This window comes from Canis aureus, chromosome 14 (genome assembly GCF_053574225.1).
Source record: "Canis aureus isolate CA01 chromosome 14, VMU_Caureus_v.1.0, whole genome shotgun sequence".
Classification (NCBI taxonomy): domain Eukaryota; kingdom Metazoa; phylum Chordata; class Mammalia; order Carnivora; family Canidae; genus Canis; species Canis aureus.
The window spans coordinates 12,558,570-12,580,985 of record NC_135624.1 but is presented as its reverse complement, the minus strand read 5'-3'; the positions used below and the strand labels follow the sequence as shown (position 1 = coordinate 12,580,985).

General features: G+C 39.2%; 1 protein-coding gene across 6 annotated transcripts in view; it reads right to left on the bottom strand.

Annotated features, from left to right (window-relative positions):
- The window catches only part of LOC144283179 (uncharacterized), a 97,309-nt gene that overhangs the window by 15,123 nt on the left and 59,770 nt on the right, over positions 1 to 22,416 (bottom strand). For all 6 annotated transcript variants that reach the window (XR_013351602.1, XR_013351601.1, XR_013351599.1 and 3 more), the window contains one exon: positions 3,442 to 3,547. Coding sequence is in view for 3 of the 6 variants with exons in the window: in XM_077846982.1 (XP_077703108.1) it covers positions 3,442 to 3,547 (106 nt within the window). In the remaining 3 variants the exon portion in view is untranslated. The remainder of the gene's footprint in view (positions 1 to 3,441; positions 3,548 to 22,416) is intronic.

Sequence of the window (22,416 nt, the reverse complement as noted above, 5' to 3'; positions counted from 1 at the left end):
TCCTGGTAGTAGCACATCTTTAGGCAAAAGGCAATTTAAATTAAGTTCATGTTTCTAAGTGAAGGCACTTTGCTGTTGGCACATTGGCCATTCACATATTATGTCTTTACTAATCTAAGACTTTAGAAAGAACTTACTAAATAAAAATGAAGCATTCATAGACACAAAGGCAATCATGTCTTATGAATGTATGTAACAGGATTAAAATTTCCCTCTCTTCTAAGAAGAGCCAACAGAGAAATCAAGATTTGGGGTGCAGAATCAATCATCTTATATTGTAGGTAATTGTTTTAAAGGTTTACAAAGAGTCTAAGAAAGCATCTTTCATAGCTTTATATAGGTACAAATGGATTGGAAATGTGAATGAATCACTTTATTCAGTAAATAAACTCCTTAACCCAAACAAGCATTTGCTGAGACCCTATATGGAGAGAACTGAGATTGCTCTATGATTCTTTCTGAAGATATCTAGGTATCTGATTTTGGCTGTTGGCCATGATAAGGGTAGTGGGATTTACAACATGCTGTTTAAAGTCCAAAATGCCCCAGAGGACAGCTGTTTGTTTACTGATGGCTTTTACCTATGTATATCAACTTGACGGGATCAAAGGATAGCTGATACTCAGATAAAACATTATTTCTGGGTTTTTCTGAGAGGATGTTTCTGGAGAGATTAGGATTTGAATCAGTAGACTGGGTAAAGAATATTTGCCTCACCAATGCCAGCGGCATCATCTTTTATAATCCAATTCTTTCACGCCCTAAGTAGAACAAAACGGAAGAAGGTTAAATTTGTTCTATCTGCTTGGGGCTATAACATCCATCTTCTGTTCTGAGACATCAATGCTCCTGGCTTTCAGGTCTCTGAACCAAGAATGAGACTTATACTATCCATCCCTAGATTTTCAGACTATGACTGAATTATAGCACTAGCTTCCCAGTTCTCTGGAGTTTGCAGATGGCAGATGGTGGGGCTTCTCAGCTTCCATAATCATGGGGGCCAATTCTTATAATACATTTCTTCATATACATAAACAAACATATAATATGAATAAATCTCCACATATTTATGAGTATTATGTATATTTGTGGTGAAATTTATTATGTATATATATAATATATACACTCCCATACCATGTATGAATTGGCTCATGTATATATATAATCTGTGTGTGTGTGTGTATGTGTGTGTATCTTATTGGTTCTGTTTCTCTGAAGAACCCTAACTAATACAAGATGTTGGCAGCCAGGTTTGGTTATGTGACCAGAGGGACACAGAAGATCTTGCTGGGAATTTCTGCTCTAAGTTCTCCTGAATTAAGATTCATCACATAAATCTTTCAGTTTAATGTATAGATGAAGCACATTACTGTATGAAAAAGAACTCTGAAACCCATGACTTGATGTCTTTCCGATTCCCAATGCTGACTGATGTTCTCTTTCTCTTACTGAATGTAGTGTCTGCCTTTAAATAAAAGCTTCATTGAGTATGCTCTGAAGAGTCACAGGAATCCTTTAAAAATTCTAAACTTGTGAAATCTTCACACTATATATATTTAGCACTATTCTAGACAGGTCTTTTGGAGTATACAAGAGTATCATAAAACTGAATCCAGTTGGGAAAATGGCAACAAATAACACATGGGGCAGCTACAAATCATAAAAAAGATATTAAAAGTTAAATAAGATTGTAGGGACTATATCTGTAACTGTGACTGAGAGGTTGAGGGAGCCCTAATTGAAGAAGAGATGGGAGACAGCTACTGAACAAAAAACAGGTAAGAAAAAAAAAAAAAGCCAGGTAAATAAGGAGTATTATTCTAGGTATCAGGGCTATAGTGAAAATAAAATGGGCATATGGGAATGGGCATAAAGTGAATTGGTATGTCTATGACAAATTAATGTTGACCAGACAGGAAACACCAGGGACGGTACACTAGACAACCAAGTAAACAGAATGACTTTGGCAGGGCTGGAACTAGCACAGGGCAAGTGAGGCACCTAGGATGTAAAAATACAGGAGGCACTCACTCACGAGGGCTGACTCTGCAGGTGCACAGCCACAAAGTGAATGTCCTTAAATTTTGTGCCTCAGGCACCTCACTGATCTCACTGAAATCCGTTGATGTCAGGCTTTGTCATTGTTTACATGAATGAATTAGTCATGGTGGCTCTAAATGAGCCTGACAACTTGGGTTCCACTTTACCAAGGTTGATCTAGCTCCTGCTGCTGTGTTTCTAACCTGCTAGTTGCAGAGACCGACATTAGGTTCCTGATATGCCATCATCTCTCAAGCAGACCAACTGGCCACTAAATGGCAAGGTGACTAGATTGAGCTCCTTCCACCATAGAAAGACCAGTGATTCCTTCAAGCAGGAATAGGCACAGATTCCAGGTAGAGTTTTGCCTTTTCAGTCCAAAGAACCTCAACCAACACTATTCTCTGAAGGTATATGGTATGTCTGACCCACCAGCAAAGGATCTCATCAAATAGAAATTCACTGAGGCGCCTGGGTGGCTCAGTCCATTAAGCATCCAATTCTTGATTTTGGCTCAGGTCCTACCTCAGGGTTGTGAAAGTGAGCCCCACATTGGGCTCTGTATTCAGTGTGGAGTCTGCTAGAGATTCTCTCTCTGCCCCTCCCCTGACTCTTTCAATCAATCAATCAATCAGTCAATCAATCAATCAATATCTTAAAAAGAAGAATAGAAATTCAGTATAAAGAAAAAGAGGAGGGAGCCCACGACCATAGAACCTACTGGTTATATCACATATCACATCATCCAGAAGATGCTGCCTGATAGAGCACTGAAAATAGTCTTTTGGAGGCATAACTTGTGCTAGTTGAGAGGTGATACTTGTAAGAGGATCGGGCGTCATCTTCCATGTCACTGTATATATCTTAAAGAACTTTATATAGAACTATGTGTTGAATGAGAAGAAAATGATTGGCCCAGGATTAGGGGATAGAATCAGGAGTAGCTCTCCTTATTATCATTCCCAGTAACCAACTGGAAAAATTTGTGCCTTCTGTCCCAACAACTCTGGGCTCTTTAGGCTTTTAAGTCCTGGATCCTTAAGAGAATATACTTCTATGAGGTGACAGAAAAAAAGTTATGACTGATGCCTGGGTATTACAGTCTCCATGTATCCAAAAGTTATCAAACAAGAAGAGAAGTTATCATCTTGGCAAAAATATTTGACTCTGATCATCAGCAGAAAGAAGGGTTGCTATTAACACAATGGAGGAACAGGGACACCTAGATGATCCAACTGGGCACCACTTGGTATCCCCTTGCCCAGTTTGATGGAAAATGACAATTCTCAGGCAGCCTCAGTCTGAAAGTGTAGCTGGCCAAGCCTCCTAGCAGTGCTTCATGAGGCTAAAGGAAATTTAGATGGGTAGTAAAGGGAAAAAAGCAATGAGTCTCAGTGGTACCTTTAGATCAGCTGTAGCTGTAGGAGTCAGAGCCAGCACCATTAATCTTCCTCTTCTAAGTCTTCCCTCAGAAGAGAGACCTCTCAGAATCCTGGAAGAGCTGCTCCTGGAACACATATGAAGAAATGGATGAACATAACTTGGTGATGCACCTCTGGGTCTCCCTCTGAGGCAGGACATGTTAGTGAAGCTACTGGGGAGGGCTGCTGGCAGACAGCTTACAGCTATCAGTCCTTGGAGGGATTGCTTCAGCTGCAGAGAGAAGCTTGGCCAAGGTCACATGTGTTTCAGGACTGGCTGATCAAGGAAGGAATATTCAAGACCAGCCATTTTGGTCCAAAGCAGAATAAGTCTCATGAGGGGGGCAGAGGCGTCTCTGGGCCAAGTTGACTTCTCTATTTGGCCAATCTTGCTTCTTTCCAGACTCTTTCACAAGAGATGATCCCAAGGATAATCCTCAGTAAGCCCCCCAACTATTGAAATTTTCTGGTCTGCTTCTTATGCCAATTATCTACTGCTTTAAATGGAAAATTAGTGAATTCTAATAACTGGTTGACTTTCTTTCACCCATTTCATGGAATCAAAGTTAAACTCTTGGAAGTTCAATCTGTCATACTGTGATTGCTGTTGTGAATTCAGTTAAGAAGTTCACCAGTAGAGTTAGTTGTTTTGTAGGAAAATATGAATACAAATTTTGGTAGAGCATGGCATCATTATAAAGATAATATTGATGATTAAGAAACTCATGACACAAATATACTTGGAATTCATCATAGTGTATTCTTAGAGGGATAGGGAAATTTGTGTCTTGCAGAGTGCCAGATAGAAAACATTTCCGGCTTTGCAGGTTGTATGGTTTTTGGTGCAACTACTCAATTCTACTGTTTAGTACAAAAGTAGGAATAGAAAATCCATAAACAAAAAAGCATGGCTATGTTCCAGTAAAACTATATTTACAAAACCTGGCAGAGTTCCAGATTTGACCAGAGGGCTGTAGTTTGCCAACCTCTGCCCTAATTCATCAGCATCCAGATGAGCTCTAAAATTTTATCAATCAAAATAGAACTTATGTTTAAAATTTAAAAATATATTTGTACAAAACAGTTAAAGTTCTGAAGCTAAAATGTTTAATGAAACTGATGTATTTTTTTAAAAAGATTTTATTTATTTATTCATGAAAGACACAGAGAAAGATGCCAAGACATAGGCAGAAGGAGAAGGAAGATCCTTGCAGGGAACTTGATGAGGGATTCAACTCCCAGACCCCAGGACCACGACCTGAGCCAAAGGCAGATGCTTACCACTGAGCCCACCCAGGTGTCCTGAAACTGATGCCCTGTATAAAACTACCAATAGCAGAGTTTATAGTATTCTTTCTTTGTACCCAGTATCAATCATATTTTATGTATTTGAAGATCTAAATAATATCTTTTCATATTAATTTAAGTGTCCTAAAATGGTATTAAACCTTTTAAAACACTTCTCTAAATTTTTTACTGTATTTTACTCCAAATTAGTTTGAAAAATTTAATCAACATGTGTTCATAAATGGAGTACCAAAAAGTCTAGTGTCTGAAGCTTTTAGCATATTATAATTACTGAAAACAGAGTTTGCAAGGAATCAGATATTGCAATATATCCTTGTAAAAGCAAGAGAGAAGCTGAATGAGTTAGTTTTTTAGACCTCAATGCACAAGATTTAATTGTGAAATTCAAAAATTGCACTTCTGAGTATCTCAGTTTGCGGGAAGAATCTTCTAATGGGGATCCTACTTTTATTTTTTTATTTTTTTGGGGGGGCTCCTACTTTTAATTTAATATATATATCTTGCATCAAAATAAAATGAAATTGAGAAGGGTTATGACTTTCCCTCATATAAATTTTGTGAAACATTCAAAGAATTATGAATAGTGGCAATTTACTTAACAAGTTTTATCCTGTAAGAATTTTGGTGAAGAAAGATACTTCTCAACACCAAAGAAACAAACAATCCAATCATGAAATGGGCAAAAGACATGAAGAGAAATCTCACAGAGGAAGACATAGACATGGCCAACACGCATATGAGAAAATGCTCTGCATCACTTGCCATCAGGGAAATACAAATCAAAACCACAATGAGATACCACCTCACACCGGTAAGAATGGGGCAAATTAACAAGGCAGGAAACAACAAATGTTGGAGGGGATGCGGAGAAAAGGGAACCCTCTTACACTGTTGGTGGGAATGTGAACTGGTGCAGCCACTCTGGAAAACTGTGTGGAGGTTCCTCAAACAGTTAAAAATAGACCTGCCCTACGACCCAGCAATTGCACTGTTGGGGATTTACCCCAAAGATACAGATGCAGTGAAACGCCGGGACACCTGCACCCCGATGTTTATAGCAGCAATGGCCACGATAGCCAAACTGTGGAAGGAGCCTCGGTGTCCATCGAAAGATGAATGGATAAAGAAGATGTGGTTTATGTATACAATGGAATATTCCTCAGCCATTAGAAACGACAAATACCCACCATTTGCTTCAACGTGGATGGAACTGGAGGGTATTATGCTGAGTGAAGTAAGTCAGTCGGAGAAGGACAAACATTATATGTTCTCATTCATTTGGGGAATATAAATAATAGTGAAAGGGAATATAAGGGAAGGGAGAAGAAATGTGTGGGAAATATCAGAAAGGGAGACAGAACATAAAGACTCCTAACTCTGGGAAACGAACTAGGGGTGGTGGAAGGGGAGGAGGGCGGGGGGTGGGGGTGACTGGGTGACGGGCACTGAGGGGGGCACTTGACGGGATGAGCACTGGGTATTATTCTGTATGTTGGTAAATTGAACACCAATAAAAAATAAATTTATTATAAAAAAGATAGATACTTTAAAGGAAGGGGAAAAAACTAAGACCGATAAAAATTTGAGCTAAATGACTTGCACATTAAAAAAATAATTTTCCCCATGCAACAGATGTTTTTCTGATCTTATTAATAGGGACAATTTTTGGTCAATTAACAGAAAAGAGACAAGATTAATTTTAATTTTGCATTAAGCATTAAGATTAATGCTTAAATGAAAATTTGAAAAATATTGCAGGCAATTAAAAAATAAAAATAATTATATCATATAGAAAATATAATCTTGAGAAAAGTATTAAAAATAGACACAACTAAGAATGACTAATGTGGATAAATAGGTACACTACAAATATCCTATTTATTTGGTAATATAATCACTACAAAAAGAAGTGTTTTAAAATTTTTTCTTTATTTAACATGGTATTTCATTTTATTTTAGAAAGAATTTAATTTTTTTATTGGAGTTCAACTTGCCAACGTATAGTATATCACCCAGTGCTCAACCCATCAAGTGCCCCCCTCAGTGCCCGTCACCCTGTCCCCCAACTCCCTGCCCACCTCCCTTTCTACTACCCCTTGTTCATTTCTCAGAGTTAGGAGTCTCTCATGTTGTCTCCCTCTCTGATATTTCCCACTCATTTTCTTTCCTTTCCCTTTTATTCCCTTTCACTATTTTTTATATTCCCCAAATGAATGAGAACATATAATGTTTGTCCTTCTCCGATTGACTTATTTCACTCAGCATAATACCCTCCAGGTCCATCCGCGGTGAAGCAAATGGTGGGTATTTGTTGTTTCTAATGGCTGAGGAATATTCCATTGTATACATAGACCACAGCTTCTTTATCCATCATCTTTCGATGGACACCAAGGCTCCTTCCACAGTTTGGCTATTGTGGACATTGCTGCTAGAAACATCGGGGTGCAGGTGTCCCAGCATCTCATTGCATCTGTATCTTTGGGGTAAATCCCCAACAGTGCAACTGCTGGGTCGTAGGGCAGGTCTATTTTTAACTCTTTGAGGAACCTCCACACAGTTTTCCAGAGTGGCTGCACCAGTTCACATTCCCACCAACAGTGCAAGAGGGTTCCCCCTTCTCCACATCCTCTCCAACATTTGTGGTTTCCTGTCTTGTTAATTTTCCCCATTCTCACTGGTGTGAGGTGGTATCTCATTGTGGTTTTGGTTTTTATTTCCCTGATGGCCAGTGATGCGGAACATTTTCTCATGTGCGTGTTGCCCATGTCTGTGTCTTCCTCTGTGAGATTTCTGTTCATGTCTTTTGCCCATTTCATGATTGGATTGTTTCTTTGCTGTTGCGTTTAATACGTTCCTTATAGATTTTGGATACTAGCCCTTTTAGAAAGTTCCATGTGCACTTGAGAAGAATGTGTATTCAGTTGCATTTGGATGTAAAGTTCTGTAAATACCTGTGAAATCCATCTGATCCAGTGTATCATTTAAAGCTCTCGTTTCTTTGGAGATGTCGTGCTTAGAAGATGTATCATTTGCAGAAAGCGCCGTTTTGAAGTCTCCCAGTATTAGTGTATTATTATCTATGTATGTCTTAACTTTGGTTATTAATTGATATACTTGGCAGCTCCTACATTAGGGGCATAAATATTCATGATTGTTAGGTCCTCTTGTTGGATAGATCCTTTAAGTATGATATAGTGTCCCTCTGCATCTCTCACTACAGTCTTTGGGATAAACTTTAATTATCTGATATGAGGATGGATACCCCTGCTTTCTTTTGAGGACCATTTGAATGGTAAATGGTTCCCCAACCTTTTATTTTCAGGCTGTAGGTGTCCTTACGTCTAAAATGAGTCTCTTGTAGACAGAAAATAGATGGGTCTTGCTTTTTTATCCAGTCTGAAACCCTCCGCCTTTTGATGGGGTCATTAAGTCCATTCACGTTCAGAGTTACTATTGAAAGATATGAGTTTAGTGTCATCATGATATCTATTCAGTCCCTGTTTTTGTGGATTGTTTCCTTGGACTTCCTCTTTCTTTTACAGAATCCCCCTTAATATTTCTTGCAGAGCTGGTTTGGTGTCACATATTCTTTCAGTTTCTGCCTATCTTGGAAGCTCTTTATCTCTCCTTCTATTCTGAGTGAGAGCCTTGCTGGAAAAGTATTCTTGGTTGCATGTTCTTCTCACTTAGGACCCTGAATATATCCTGACAGCCCTTTCTGGCCTGCCAGGTCTCTTGGAGAGGTCTGCTGTTAATCTGATACTTCTTCTCATATAGGTTAGGGATCTCTCGTCTCTTGCTGCTTTAAGGATCTTCTCTTTATCTTTGGAATTTGGAAGTTTCACTATTAAATGTCAGGATGTTGAATGGTTTTTATTGATTTTAGGGGGGGATCTCTCTATCTACTGCATCTGAATGTGTTTCCCTCCCCAAATTAGGGAACTTCTCAGCTATGATTTGTTCAAATATGCTTTCTGGTCCTCTGTCCCTTTTGGCATCCTCTGGAACCCCAATTAACGGTAGATTTTTCCTTCTGAGGCTGTCATTTATTTCCTTTAACCTTTCCTCATGATATTTTAATTGTTTTTCTCTTTTTTCCTTAGCTTCCTTCCTTGCCATCACCTTGTCTTCTATGTCACTCACTCTTTCTTCTACCTCATTAACCCTCATTGTTAGGACCTCCAGTTTGGATTGCATTTCATTTAATTGATTTTTAATTTCAGCTGATTAGATCTAAATTCTGCAGTCATGAAGTCTCCTGAATCCTTTATGCTTTTTTCCAGAGCCACCAGTAGCTTTATAATTGTGCTTCTGAATTGGCTTTCTGACTTCAAATTGTAATCTAAATTCTGTAACTCTGTGGGAGTGAGTACTATTTCTAATTATTTCTTTTTGGTGAGTTCTTTCTAGTTATTTTGCTCAGTGCAGATTGGCTAAAAACAAGTTGTACTGGAAAAAGGAAGAGAAAAAAGGGGAAAAAAACAAAGAACAAAAAAACAAAAGACAAAAACAAAAACAAGGAGGGGTATCCTCTGGTTCTATATACTGTGAATCCCTCGACTTCCCCTGGAGCTTTCCAGCGCTGCTCCGCTGAGAACTTGCTCCTCCCCGTCCTTCCAGCGGGTCTTCCGGGGGAGGGGCCTGCTGTGCTGACTCTCAGGTGTGTGCACCTGGGGAGATGCCCCCCCTCCGGGTAGCTGTGTACCCCGAGGCCCCTGTTCCCTGGCGGCCGCCCCTCCCAGGCACAGGGTGACACCAGGAGGGACACCACCACTGGCGGCGGCCGCCCCCCAGCCCTGCAGTCAGCTCCCCCGTAACCACCGCAGCTCCCAGTCCGCGGGGGCCTGGATGCTCGGGGGGGGGGGGCGGGGGGGGGGCGCTGCCCCGCACAGCTCGGGGCCCGGGGCAGGAGCGTCCCCGCTGTCCCGGGCCCTCCCCGCGCCGCCTGTCCCGGGGGAGCAGGGTCCCGGGCTGTGTCCCCCGCGCCCTGGGCAGCCCCCTCCGCCCGGAGCCCCCGCCCGCCCCCCGGCTCCTCCCCGAGGCCCTTCCCCGAGCTCGGCCCGCTCTCCCCCGGGCGCCCTCCCGCTAGCGGCTCCGCTGCCTCCTGCGGTCCCGCCCGAGCTCCCTGCGAGCGCCCTCCCGGCGGGGAGACTCCGGGGATCGTCGCGGCCCCGCCCCGCTGGAGGCTGCTTCATCTTTGCCCCCTTCCCGCCGCGTCTGTCGTGTTCCGGCCGCTCTCCCTGCAGCTCTCAGGCCGAGTTCGGAGGTTTTGAGGATGATTTGAAAGTAATCTAGGTTAGTTGGTGGGGCGGGTGACTTGGGGACCCTACTCTTCTGCCATCTTGCCCCACCCCCAGAATTTAATTTTTGAAAATAGTTTTGAATAGAACTGGTTTATAGGCCCGTTAACATAATAAACCAATTTGCATCCGATCTATATGTTTTAAATTATATAATTTTAATTGACTTTAGTGTCTGTTTTTATTTTCAAACTGTCTAATATAAATTATTTGCAGGGTGCCTAGCTGGCTCAGTTGGAGAAGTGCGTGACTCTTGGTCATGAGTTCAAGCCCCTTGTGGGATGTAGGTATTACTTAATAAATAAAATGTTAAAACATGTTTTCTAAATTATTTGCATCTTCTTTTTAACACTGATCAACAAAACCAAAGGATCTTCTTTACAACTCATGCTGTCTTCATGGCAGAGAATGGGAGAATTGCTAATAATTTTCATTAAATATCTTTGATCATGTCACATATAATTTTATCTAATCCTCACAAAATCCCATGCTGGATATTTTCTTCATTTCAAATCCAAAGAGCACGCGGCTTAGGAAGGTAAATTTGCAAGGACAAAATTAAAACTTTCCTTATCTCTAAAGTCCAACCTCTCAATTTTCAGGCTATAATTTAGAGGCCAGATATTCACCTTATTATCAAAATCATGTTTGTTAAATGAACTGATTATAAAATTGAACATACAGAGAATATTTTTAACCCTTATTAATACCCACAAATAACATTAGTCGTACTTTGGGCTATTTCCTCAATGATTTTTCTATGCATGATTGTTTGTATTTATGTGATTGAGATCATACAATGTACTACATTCCTTTAGCCTGAGAGAAGAAACAATGTAATTAATAATTGACACTAAACATCCAAATATCCTTGGAATGTTGCCCTTACAACAACTTAGTCTTATTCCATTAGCCACTGATTTTGCATCTCTAGGATCTCAGAGAATGGCTTTAACAAAAGAACCCTCACTTATACTACATAGATAAGCAAACTGTATATAGAATATTTAAATGGTACTAAGTTCCATTTGTAGGCATCTTTCATTAGACCATTAATTTTTTGAGGGAAGAGACCATGTTTTGCTGAAGTTTGTGTTGGAGTTATACAGGACAGCTACTCAAATTTATAAGGTGCTTCAAAAAGATTCGTGTAATTGAAATACATTTTGCCATCAGAGAAACTTTCATGGTACATATAAGTAATGGTGAAATTCTTATATAGCTGATATATGTAATTAGAGGAAGGTCCAAATGGAACAAATTGTAATATGCTACCTTTTTAGTGTTACTTAGGATGAAAGACTGGTGACAACTTGAAGACTTTTATTTTTTTCAGCATAAGAAGTACTTCTGAAATGCAATCTGACTGGACATTTATAACAACGATTGCTTCTTCTATATGTAATAAAGAATCCTTAAGCAACTCATCATTATGAGTGATATTTATAGTCATTTTTACCTTTCATTGTGAATAGTGGAAAAAGAAAAATATCCTTTTGGTTTGTAATGAAATGCTGTTTGGTTTGGCATTTAGCTCTGGTTTGTACTCACAATAAAAACCTGAGGCAGGAATAGGAGCTTGCCTTTATATAATGTTGACTATATTCTTTCCCAAATATCCATAGTTTTCTGACAATTTTATCTTAGACGTTTTTACATCAAGATTGTTTTTATTACTTGTGTTAAAGTTCTTATTTATTTTTAGATACTTTATTTATTTATTCACGAGAGACAGAGAGAGAGGCAGAGATATAGGCAGTGGGAGAAGCAGGCTCCCTGCGGGGAGCCTGATGTGGGACCTGATCCCAGGACCCCAGGATCACAACCTGAGCAAAGGCAGACCCTCAACCACTGAGCCACTCAGGTGCCCCTAATGTTCTTATTTTATTAATACTTAAGAAATTATTTTATGAATTATTAATTCAATGAGTTCATTATGAATTTATGTATTATGAAGAGACTTCTTGATTTTAGACATAGGTTCTTGTTGTTTTACTGAGGGAGGCAGACTGACTGGGTTCAATTCTAACTCAGCTTTTTTATTTGTTTGAGCCTTAAGTTCCCATTTGCAAGAGAAAAGATAACTACCTCTTAGTGGTATTTTGAACAGGCAAAGACTGAGCCATAATACATGCCATCACAAAGAAAATTGTTTTCCTTCCCTTTCTTGAAAATGCAAATGCAAGAAGAAGAAAAAATATATAAAAAGTAAGGACTGCAATCTCCTTAGAAGATGCATATTCCAAGAGATCAGATCTAGAAAAAGTATGCAGAATTCTTAAAGTATCATATGTGTTGAGACATACTTTTTCCTTGGGTTTCTACAGGAGGGGTTGTGAGATAGAATTTATAAATCAGATGAGGAAGAAGGAAAGCCATACAGGAGAGAGACGAGGTGTCATCTCCAATTAGCAGACACAACCCCCATTGTGTCACGTTTTAGGCCAAATTCTATGGATACAAGTGCAGATCACACAAGCTCTGTCTTCAGGGGAAATGCAGTTCATTAAGAGGGTTATTCAGGGGCAGCTCTGGTGGCTCAGAGGTTTAGCGCCGCCTTTGGCCCAGGGCCTGATCCTGGAGACCCATGTCAGGCTCCTTGCAAGGAGCCTGCTTCTCCCTCTGCCTGTGTCTCTGTCTCTGTCTCTCTGTCTCTCTCTCTCTCTCAATCTGTGTCTCTCATGAATAAATAAATAAAATCTTGAAAAAACAAGGTTATTCATGAACAGACTATGCCATAGAAAGGACTATAGGTCTCTGAGCTAAGCCTGAAGGGAAATTTGGAGTTAGCTGGGCAAAGAAGGTGCATTGGAGTCCGTGAAAACAACAGGAGTGAAGGAAAGAAAGTGTCATTGCTTCAGGTAGCTGAAAACAACTGTGTGTCTGGAGCTTAAAAATCATCTGAGGGGTGAGAAGTGATGTGGGGAGAAGGTGGGAACCAGAAATCAGATCATAAAGGATCCTCTCTGGCATTCTGTGGTTCTGGTCACACATAAATGCTTGCAGTTCCCTGGATATATACCCTCAGCTGTGTAAGTGGCCTTCCTCTCATTCCTCTGTTCCTGTGGCCCGTTCTTTCCTCAAGGTCTTTGAACTTGCTGTTCCCTCTGCTAAGTACCTCTCTTGAATTTTGATGTGCTGTCTCCTTCTGACTGGTCAGTCATGTCTCAAGGCAAACATAACCTGCACAAACCCTTTATGGATGTCTCTATCTCTTAATAGCTTACTCCAACACTTCTCAAAACCTATCGCTCTGCTTTCTTTCTCATAATGCATGTCATGATTTGAATTTGTATCATACACTTTCTCGTGCATCTCTGTGTCAATCTCCTCCCCCCCACGATATCAAGGATAGGACCATAAAAGTGAGAACCTTTTTTTTTTTTTTTATCTTGTTCACTTCTGTAATTCCAGTACCCAGAACAGTGCATGGCACACATCAACACTAACAAATCACAGGTTTTCCTTCTGCTGCAAAGTCCCATCATTTCTACATCAAGCCATTTCCAACTTCAAGTGGTATCTAGGGACCTTTGTATTGGTCTCACCTACTTTTCAGAATGAGCATGTTTTCTGACTTGATGTTCTCTGAGAGAGCACCTTGTGTATATTTCTGTCTTGTTCCTGTCATACTGCACTTTAGTTGTCTATTTGCTTGTCTGTATCTCCTATTTTATTTTGAACTCCCTGAAAGCATGATCAGCTGGTTCTTCTATTACCAATGTCCAACACAGTGGCTGAAGAATTATAGATGCTAAGATTTTTGTTGTTGTTATTGAATGACAGTGAATAAATGAAGGTGGATGGTAGAGGGTTGGGACAGAAATAGGAGAGCAGACAGGAACCTCTGATATCCAATGCTAGGAATCACACCTTCAAAAGTATCCTTCCACATGCACAACAGGTGCACCACATAAGGATGATAGAAATTTATTGATTTGTAACAGTGAAAAATGGAAAACGGCCACATTCTCAGGAGGTTAAATTATACTTCCTGCATCATTTACGATGGAATACTAAGCAGCTATTAAATCACATGCATCTGTAGTGTCTAAATGGGGTGTCTTGATTGGATGGGGGGTGACGATCAGAGTGGAGGCTGGTAGTATGGGTGGTGAAAGAATTCACCTGAGGCAGAACAAAGGACATAGAAGTTTATTGAATACACCACAAGGGAGTGCAGGCAGGACAGCACTGGAGAGGCTGTCCCCAACCAGGCAGTGGGAGGAATTTTAAAGGGGGAAGATGAGGAAGTATGGCGACAAACCGAATATTCCCTCTTTTGGGAATGGTGCCTCATTGTAAGCCCATGGGTCAGTTAGGGCCTATGATATTTTGAGGTGGGTTGCCTGATGGGCCTGTTTCTACTCAGCCAAGTGGTCACTGTGGGACCTTTCTACATTCCATTGTTCATGCTTGTTTGCCTAAAAGCAGCCTCTATAAAATGGAAATTTCTCCAAATCTTTTATATAAAGCATGTTCCCATTTATGTAAAACAAAACAATAACAAACCCTATATCTTTGCATCTCTACATGCATATGCAGGCAATTGTAAGGAACAAGAACTAATGAGGTATGAACCAAATGCTTAATGATGGATATACCTGTGGGAGGAGAGAGATTGGGTGGAATAAGGCAATATGGAAAGAGACAATTTACCCTTTGTACTTTTATTTGGATCTTTTTCAATGATAAAATGCTTACTAATTATGCAATTAAAATAATTTAAGGAATCTCTGTTACTAAAATGGGCAAGAAGTTATGAGGATCTGAAGCACAACAATGACTGAGAAAACAGCATCCTTGGGATCTATTGGGAGTAAAAATGACAGAAATTGATGAATAATTAGTTCTAGGAAATGAGGGAGAAGGAAAAGTCTAGGGTGACCAACATTTCAAGCTTGGATGGCTGGGTGAATGGTGGTATCATCCAACGTGTCAGACAATAAGGCAAAGAATATTAGACTTAGATGAGAAGATGTATGTAGTTTAGGCAGGTAGAATTTGAGGCACTTCTGCAATTTCCAAATGCACCCATTCACTAGTTGAGTATATACAGGTCTGGAGTACTGGAAAGAGATTGGGAATAAAAATTCAGATATGGGTCAATCAACACAGATGGGATATTGAAGCTTAAGAGTATGTGAGTTTTCCCAGCAGGGCTTATAAGTGGAGGGGGAAACTAAGTGCATAATTTGGGAATATGTCTTCTCCAATCTTCCACTGCTCTGAAAGAGTTCCTGGTTTTCTTTTCTTTTCTTAAGTTTGTTTGTTTGTTTATTTATTTATTTATTTGTTTATTTATTTATTTATTTATGAGAGACACAGGGAGAGGGGCAGAGACATAGGCAGGGGGAGAAGCAGGCTCCCTGAGGGGAGCCTGATGCAGGACTCAATCCCAGGACTCCAGGACCTTGACCTGAGCCAAAGGCAGATGCTTAACCACTGAGTCACCCAGGTGCCCCGACTTCCTGATTTCTGACAGATTTTTAAAAGAGGTTTGTAACTCAGAAAGGCTGAGAAAAATGCTTAATGGAAAATAGCTGAGGGTAAATCCTGACAAAAGCTGATATTTTTAATGAGATGAAGTAACGAAATCATGATGAATACTTAGAATGACTTGAATTATTTTTTTAAAGATTTTATTTATTTATTCAGGAGAGACACAGAAAGAGAGGCAGAGACACAGGCAGAGGGAGAAGCAGTTCCATCCTAGAACTCCAGGATAACACCCTGAGCTGAAGGCAGACACCCAGCCACTGAGCCACCCAGGCGTCCCAGAATGACTTCAATTATAGGAGAAGAACAAGGACATGAAGATATTAAAGAAGCCAAGGATATTGAGGGGGAGAAAAACTCAATAAAATGGTCAAAAGTGTGAAATTCTGCAGAGAAGTCCACTAAGTGAAATCTTCCTGCAAAGAAGAAAATAGGAACATTTTAAGGTTATGTTCTGGCAAATAAATATCAATCTCATTGATCAAGAGAAATAAAACAGCTAAGAGGAGGGATGCACAATGCCTATTTATTTACAAAACATCCTATCTTGCCTTGATATTTTGTTCATTTTTCTTGAAAGCTCTGGAAATTATCCAGCTAGACTAATGGTCTATGACTATGAGCCAAAAATTGGAGAACGTTCAGATGGGAAATGTTTATTGGAGGCTGTTACATAGCAACATGTACTTTGTGTAGTGAAAGCATGTAACAGCCTCCAATGAGCCTTTCCTATAGAGGTGTTAATTTGTCACTGTACTATGTACGCCTTATTGTATACATATATTACTGAGTACAGTTTCCTACAAGCCAGTAAGCGACTGAGCCAGAATATAATCTTGGGGGTTTGGCTCTAGATGTAGATTATTAACACTTAAACCATTCCTTCATTAGAGGAGCGACTAGAGGTAATGTTATGAATCCAGTAGCTATCTGGGAAATCAGATTACTTCCTAAGGCTTTCCTGCAAAAAATGATAATTCTTTCTTTTTCTAAAATTTTATTCATTTAATTAATCTCTACCCCTAATGCAGGGCTCAAACTCATGACCCTGAGACCAAGAGTTAGTTGCATGTTCTTTGGACTGAGCCAGTCAGGTGCCCCAGAAAGTGATATTTCAAATAGCATAATGCTGGAACATACAAATGTCTTAAATATTTTCTCCTGGATGCCTAAGCCAAGAGTCTTTGTGGGGTTTGAAAAAGGAGGCCTTGAGTAGGGTTGTGGTGCAGGGAACCAGCACCTAGACAGTAAGCCTTCAGATTAACTGCACAGGACTCTGACTCAGAAAAGCTTCCTTCAGTTTAGGCTTGAGTTACCCTGGAGATTAGTTAGAAAATTAGTCCTAAAATTGTAACGGAAATGTCATTACTCATCTTAGATATCCAATTAGATTTCATTTCATTTTTGCATTTTCCTGCCTTCTCACAACCTTCTGTAGTTTCCCTCTACCATGTACATTCTTTCCAGGACTCAACATTTAGTTGGTATGATTCATACACATTGAGAACCTGTGTGTAATATCTTTAATATCCTAAGTCATGCTGTGGTGTGGAAACTAACTGTTAGAAAGAACAGCTGATCTGTGAGTCAGAGATTTCTGCCAAAGAGGAACACAAAATAAAGCCCTTTCATGAAAATAATAAAGAAAAAAGGAAAAAGAGAGGAAAAGAGCCCTTTGTTATCAAGCCACCCAGTTTCTTGACTACCTGTGAATCAATTTCAGCAGAGACGGTGCCCAATTCCTTTCCAGTACAGAGTGAAAAATTTTCTATGTCCAAGATAGGAAACCAAAGAGGAATTAAACAGACTTTTCTCTGCTAGGATCACATAGCATCTCTGGGAATGTTCCTGCATCTGATGGTGTACAGACAGCCCAGCAATACATATTTTCCCTTTTATTTAAAGTAAAAACTGAAATGAATAAATCTTACATTGTTCTATGTTTTCATGTAGTCTCTCATAATTTGGGATCTCTACTGGAAAGGACATAAACTTTCATGGTAAGAGAGAGATTTGACATGCCATTAAAGTGTTCATTTCTAGACAAACTCTTCCCTTGTCAAGTTAAACTTTTTCCTAAATCGTCTAGTTCACCGATTTTGGTTTTCTTTTTTCCTTTCTTAATCACCGAGTCATTAGTGAAAAAAAAGCAGCAGAAGAATGAATGCATTATAGGTGCCAATGTTTGTAGAAATGTGCAGCAATATGCAATATCATAGGAGTCAGTGTCAGCTTGTTTAAAGCACATATTCTCACATGGATTTTGGTTGTAAATATATATCCTTAAAATTCAATTTCAAGTTTGATCTGTTCCCAAATAATAAAATTGACACTAAATTTGTTCAACTGTGGTTGCTTTCTGAATCATTTCACTTATGTGGTTGAACAAACAAAACTTTGCTTTTTGATGAAAAATAGAGTTCTCAGTGTTGGAATTCCTTTTTTTTTTCACATTTATTCTAAGTATTTAAGAGAATATGGAAATTTTAGGGAAAATGAAGGAATCATGACATTTCTGTATCCAATTTCCTTTTTCCAAAACTGTACATCTCAATCCACATAGTACCAGGTTTGACTATCTGAATTTAGCTATTACAAATTAATCTGGCCTTAGGAATTTTTTAAAGGTGCTTGAGAGATTACAGCTTTAATCTGGCAAATCTATTGAAAACAAGACATATCAAGTGGAGGTGGAGGAAGAAAAAGTTATTCTGGACTGAGAATAAAGCGTGAGAAGACTGGGGGAAAGCTGCAAAGAAAAGACAGGATATGGGCAGCCTTGGTGGCCCAGTGGTTTAGTGCCATCTTCAGCTCAGGGTGTGATCCTGGAGACCTGGGATCGAGTCCCACGTCAGGCTCCCTGCATGGAGCCTGCTTCTCCCTCTGCCTCTCATTCTCTCTCTCTCTCTGTCATGAATAAATAAAAATCTTTTAAAAAGAAAAGAAAAGACGGGATCTAGTGGTTCTAGTCTTTTCATGAGGCTTGACAGCATCTCTGCTTTCGCATTCTGTTAGATTTCTCTGTCTTTGTGGAGTAACTTTGGCTAGTTCTGGAGTGTTTCTTTTGCTAACTCTTCCTCACTCACCAAAAAAAAAAAAAAAAAAACCTAATTAATACACTGCAGGATGTCTAAGTACTTTCCATCATGACTCTCCAAAACATCTGGGTAAGTGATCTGGTTCCAGTTCTACAGTAATGAATTCATGAATGTACCTGTCAGAAGCTGTACTGCATGGGGACATGGAAAGTGATGGATGAGGAACTTGTTGCAGTTCAGTATTCTGTGTATGGGTCACTGGCATTCATTATGTTCCTGATGTTACCTCATGTTCAGCAACTGCACCAGGCCCCAGAATGGTGGTCTTGAGCATTTTTCCAGGTCAGACTGCATCCTGGGTCACTCCAGCTAAATATGTGTAAGGATTGGCTTTCAGAAAGTTAGTTCAGAGTCCGATTAACTCTTACTTGTAGCATATGCTATCATCTACAACTATTCTATTCTGTATCTAGGATATACAAGCATATTCCTTTACCGATTCTTGCTTTTCTGTCTCCTTATTGACCTGATTTCTTTCTGTACCATTTAGACAAGTAAATCTAACTTTTTTTTTTTTTTTTTTAATCTCTGGGGTCTTTTCTACAACCTAAGCCTACTTTTCATATTTGTTATTTTGCTAATTATACACATGAGTGGAGCTTTGTTCTTCTAACTCTTTAGTGCAGGTAATTCATGATCACCTGTTGAACCTCACAATGAATTCATTATATGTGTAGGATCTGGATTTTTTTACTTTTTAAATTTTTTAAAAGATTTTATTTATTTATTCATGAGACCCACACAGAGAGAGGCAGAGACATAGGCAGGGGGAGAAGCAGACTCCCTGTGGGGAGCCCAATGTGGGACTCAATCCCAGGACCCTGGTATCATGGCCTGAGCCGAAGGCAGATGCTCAACCACTGAGCCACCCTGGCATTCCAGGATCTGGATTTAATAGAAAAGCTTCACGAATGCTCCTTGATCCTTAGAGGCAGAAGCAAACCCTCCGTTCTTTTCTCTTCTGTACCATCTTATATACTTTTCTTTTGTTGACTCCATTTATTTTTCTTTCCCTTCTAAGCTATGATATCTTTTAGAACAAGTAATCTTATCTTCTTAATGTTTGTATCTCTAGGCACCTGGGTGGTTCAGTAAGTTAGGTGTCCAAGTCCTGATTTTGGCTCAGGTCATGATCTCAGGGCTGTGAGATCAAGCCCCACATTGGGCTCCAACTTTAGTGGTAAGTTTGCTTGAAGATTCTCCCTCTCTCCCTCAACTCTGCCTTATTTGTGCTCTCTCTCTCTCCCTAAAATAAATCAATAAATCTTTTAAGAAAAAAATTATATTTCTGTTACATATCCTAGTCCTAGTCATGAACACAGGCACCCAACAAGCTTTGGTTTCATGAGGAATTGAATGAATGGTTGAATAAATTAATGAAAAATATCTAGTAAGAAGAATCTCAAGGCTATTTATTACTAAAATCATATCATCATCATAGGCTGGGACCAAATAATACTGCTTTTAACAAAAAGATAAACAATCTAAACCTCCCTCTAAACTAAATTTGTGAGAAAGCATTTAATGATCTATAAATTATATACACATGCTGTGGAAAGGACTTTTTGAATCCTTACTATGGATTTCTTGGGAACCTAACAAAGAAAGTAAGATTTTTTTTATTTGAGAGAGAGGGGTGAGTGGGGAGGTGGATGAAAGAGGAGAAGACAGAGATAGAAACAGAAAGATTATGCATATGTATTTTCTTTCACATATAATCTTGATAAATCAGTAGTTGATAAAAACCAAGTTTGTGGACAATCTTAAACACACAAACAAAAAAACTGTACTTTGTATTTGCTGCAAACTAATAATAAAATACATTTTATTTCAGTTTTATTCTCCTATATTATGTTACTAGAGTACAGATGGGGCAGAGGTAAGGGCAAAGGGAAGGGTTCAGCAGGAAGAGGGGGTAGGGTTAAGATGAAGTCTCAGTAAAATTATAAGGGTTCTAGTACAAATTGGTTGCTCTAATCACTAGAGGTACAAAGTAATTTTTTTGGTTGTGGGTTGTTCGTTTGTTTGTTTTTAGTGATATAAGAGAATAAAACTAAAATAAAATCCAGAACATATGAGTTGAAAGCCACATCTAATAATATTTTGATTGCTGACCAAAGTGGGAGCTGGGCAAAGAAGGACTGTAGGTAGGGGAGAGAATTGCATGCTATTCTCCATTTATAAAATGGTTCTAGTGTGTAACAACAATTTACTTTAGCATCTTTTTTTTGTTTTTGTTTTTAAAATGGGGGTCACTTCCTCTAGAAATCCTCTGATCTCCTCTGATGGGCATTTCTCCTTTTTTCCCATCACATCCCGTACTTCAATTATAATAGCATTTGTTACATTGTAGTAGACTTACCTGTTTGTATTGTGTAATCTTCTTGTGGATGTATTAATTTCCTGGGCTGTTCTAATAGAGTACCACAACTTGAGTGGCTTAAAACAACAGAAATTTACTATCTCACAGTTCCGGAGGCTGGAAGTCTAAAATCATGGTGTCAACAGGGCCATGCTCCCTATGAAACCTATAGAAGATATTCTTTCTTTGTCACCTCTAGCTTCTGGTGTTTGCCAGAAATCCTCAGAATTCCTCGGCTTGGAGATGTACCACTTCAGTCCCTTTTTCTGTCATCACATGATCATCTCTTCCCTGTGCATTTCTTTCCTCTTCCCATAAGGACACCAGTCATATTGCATTAAGGGCCCACCCTACCCTAGTACTGATACATCTAAACTAGTTATACCTGCAATGATTCTATTTCTAAATAAGTTCACATTTGAGATACTGGGATTTCACTGTATCTGGTTTTTCTTTGGGGAGTGGGCCTAATTCAATCCATAACTGTCGTCAAAGATTGTGTCTATTTCAACTTTCTAACTTTTGGATCCCTTAGCAATTATCCCATTGCCAAGCACATAGAACATGCTCAATAAAAAACTGATGAATAACTAAATGTATGAATAAGGGGATGAATTTGTACTAAGAAATCACTTCCCATTCTTGGATAAAAGAAACTCATGGAGAGACGGTAGAGGGTAAAGCAAAGGAACTCTAAGGCCCTCCCAACTCCACAGTTCTGATTGTTTAGTCACAACACTGATTTGACTTCAGTTATTAGAAAAGATCTGTGAATAGTTATCTGCCCATGGGTTACATTTCTGTAAACCCGAAACAGGATGTATGTAAATACAAAGAAATCTTAACATATTGAATTGTATGCCACTGTTTGGAGTTTTAGGGGATTTTAAAGGTCTTTGCCCTTCTATCTTGTTTTTACGTGATTTAGGAGAGAGATCAAAATTGGTTTGAGTTATAACACTGACATCTTCTGGTTAATTCTGGGTAGTGCAGAAAGGTTGAAGTACCAGAAGGAAATAAATGGTCATTCTGGAAATAAATGGTCATTCTGGGTTTAACTGTTGAACATTGGTAATAAGAAAGATATATATATATATATATGAAAATAACAGAAAGATATTCACAGATAGACAAATTCATTCATTTTATGAAGAGAGAGTGTGCATATAGCCTAATGGATATTTGGTGGAGTTGACCAGAATTGATTTTGGTCTTGAAGAAAGTAAGCAAGGTAAAACACAAATGAAGAGACCATTCAGGAAATGAGCATGAGGAAATACATTCATTGTAAATGTTCTTGATGAAAGATTAATGCCCCAGAGTTCTTACAAGAGATGTGGGAAAGAGGTTTGTGCATATTTTGACAGACTATTGTTTTTGCTTTGGTC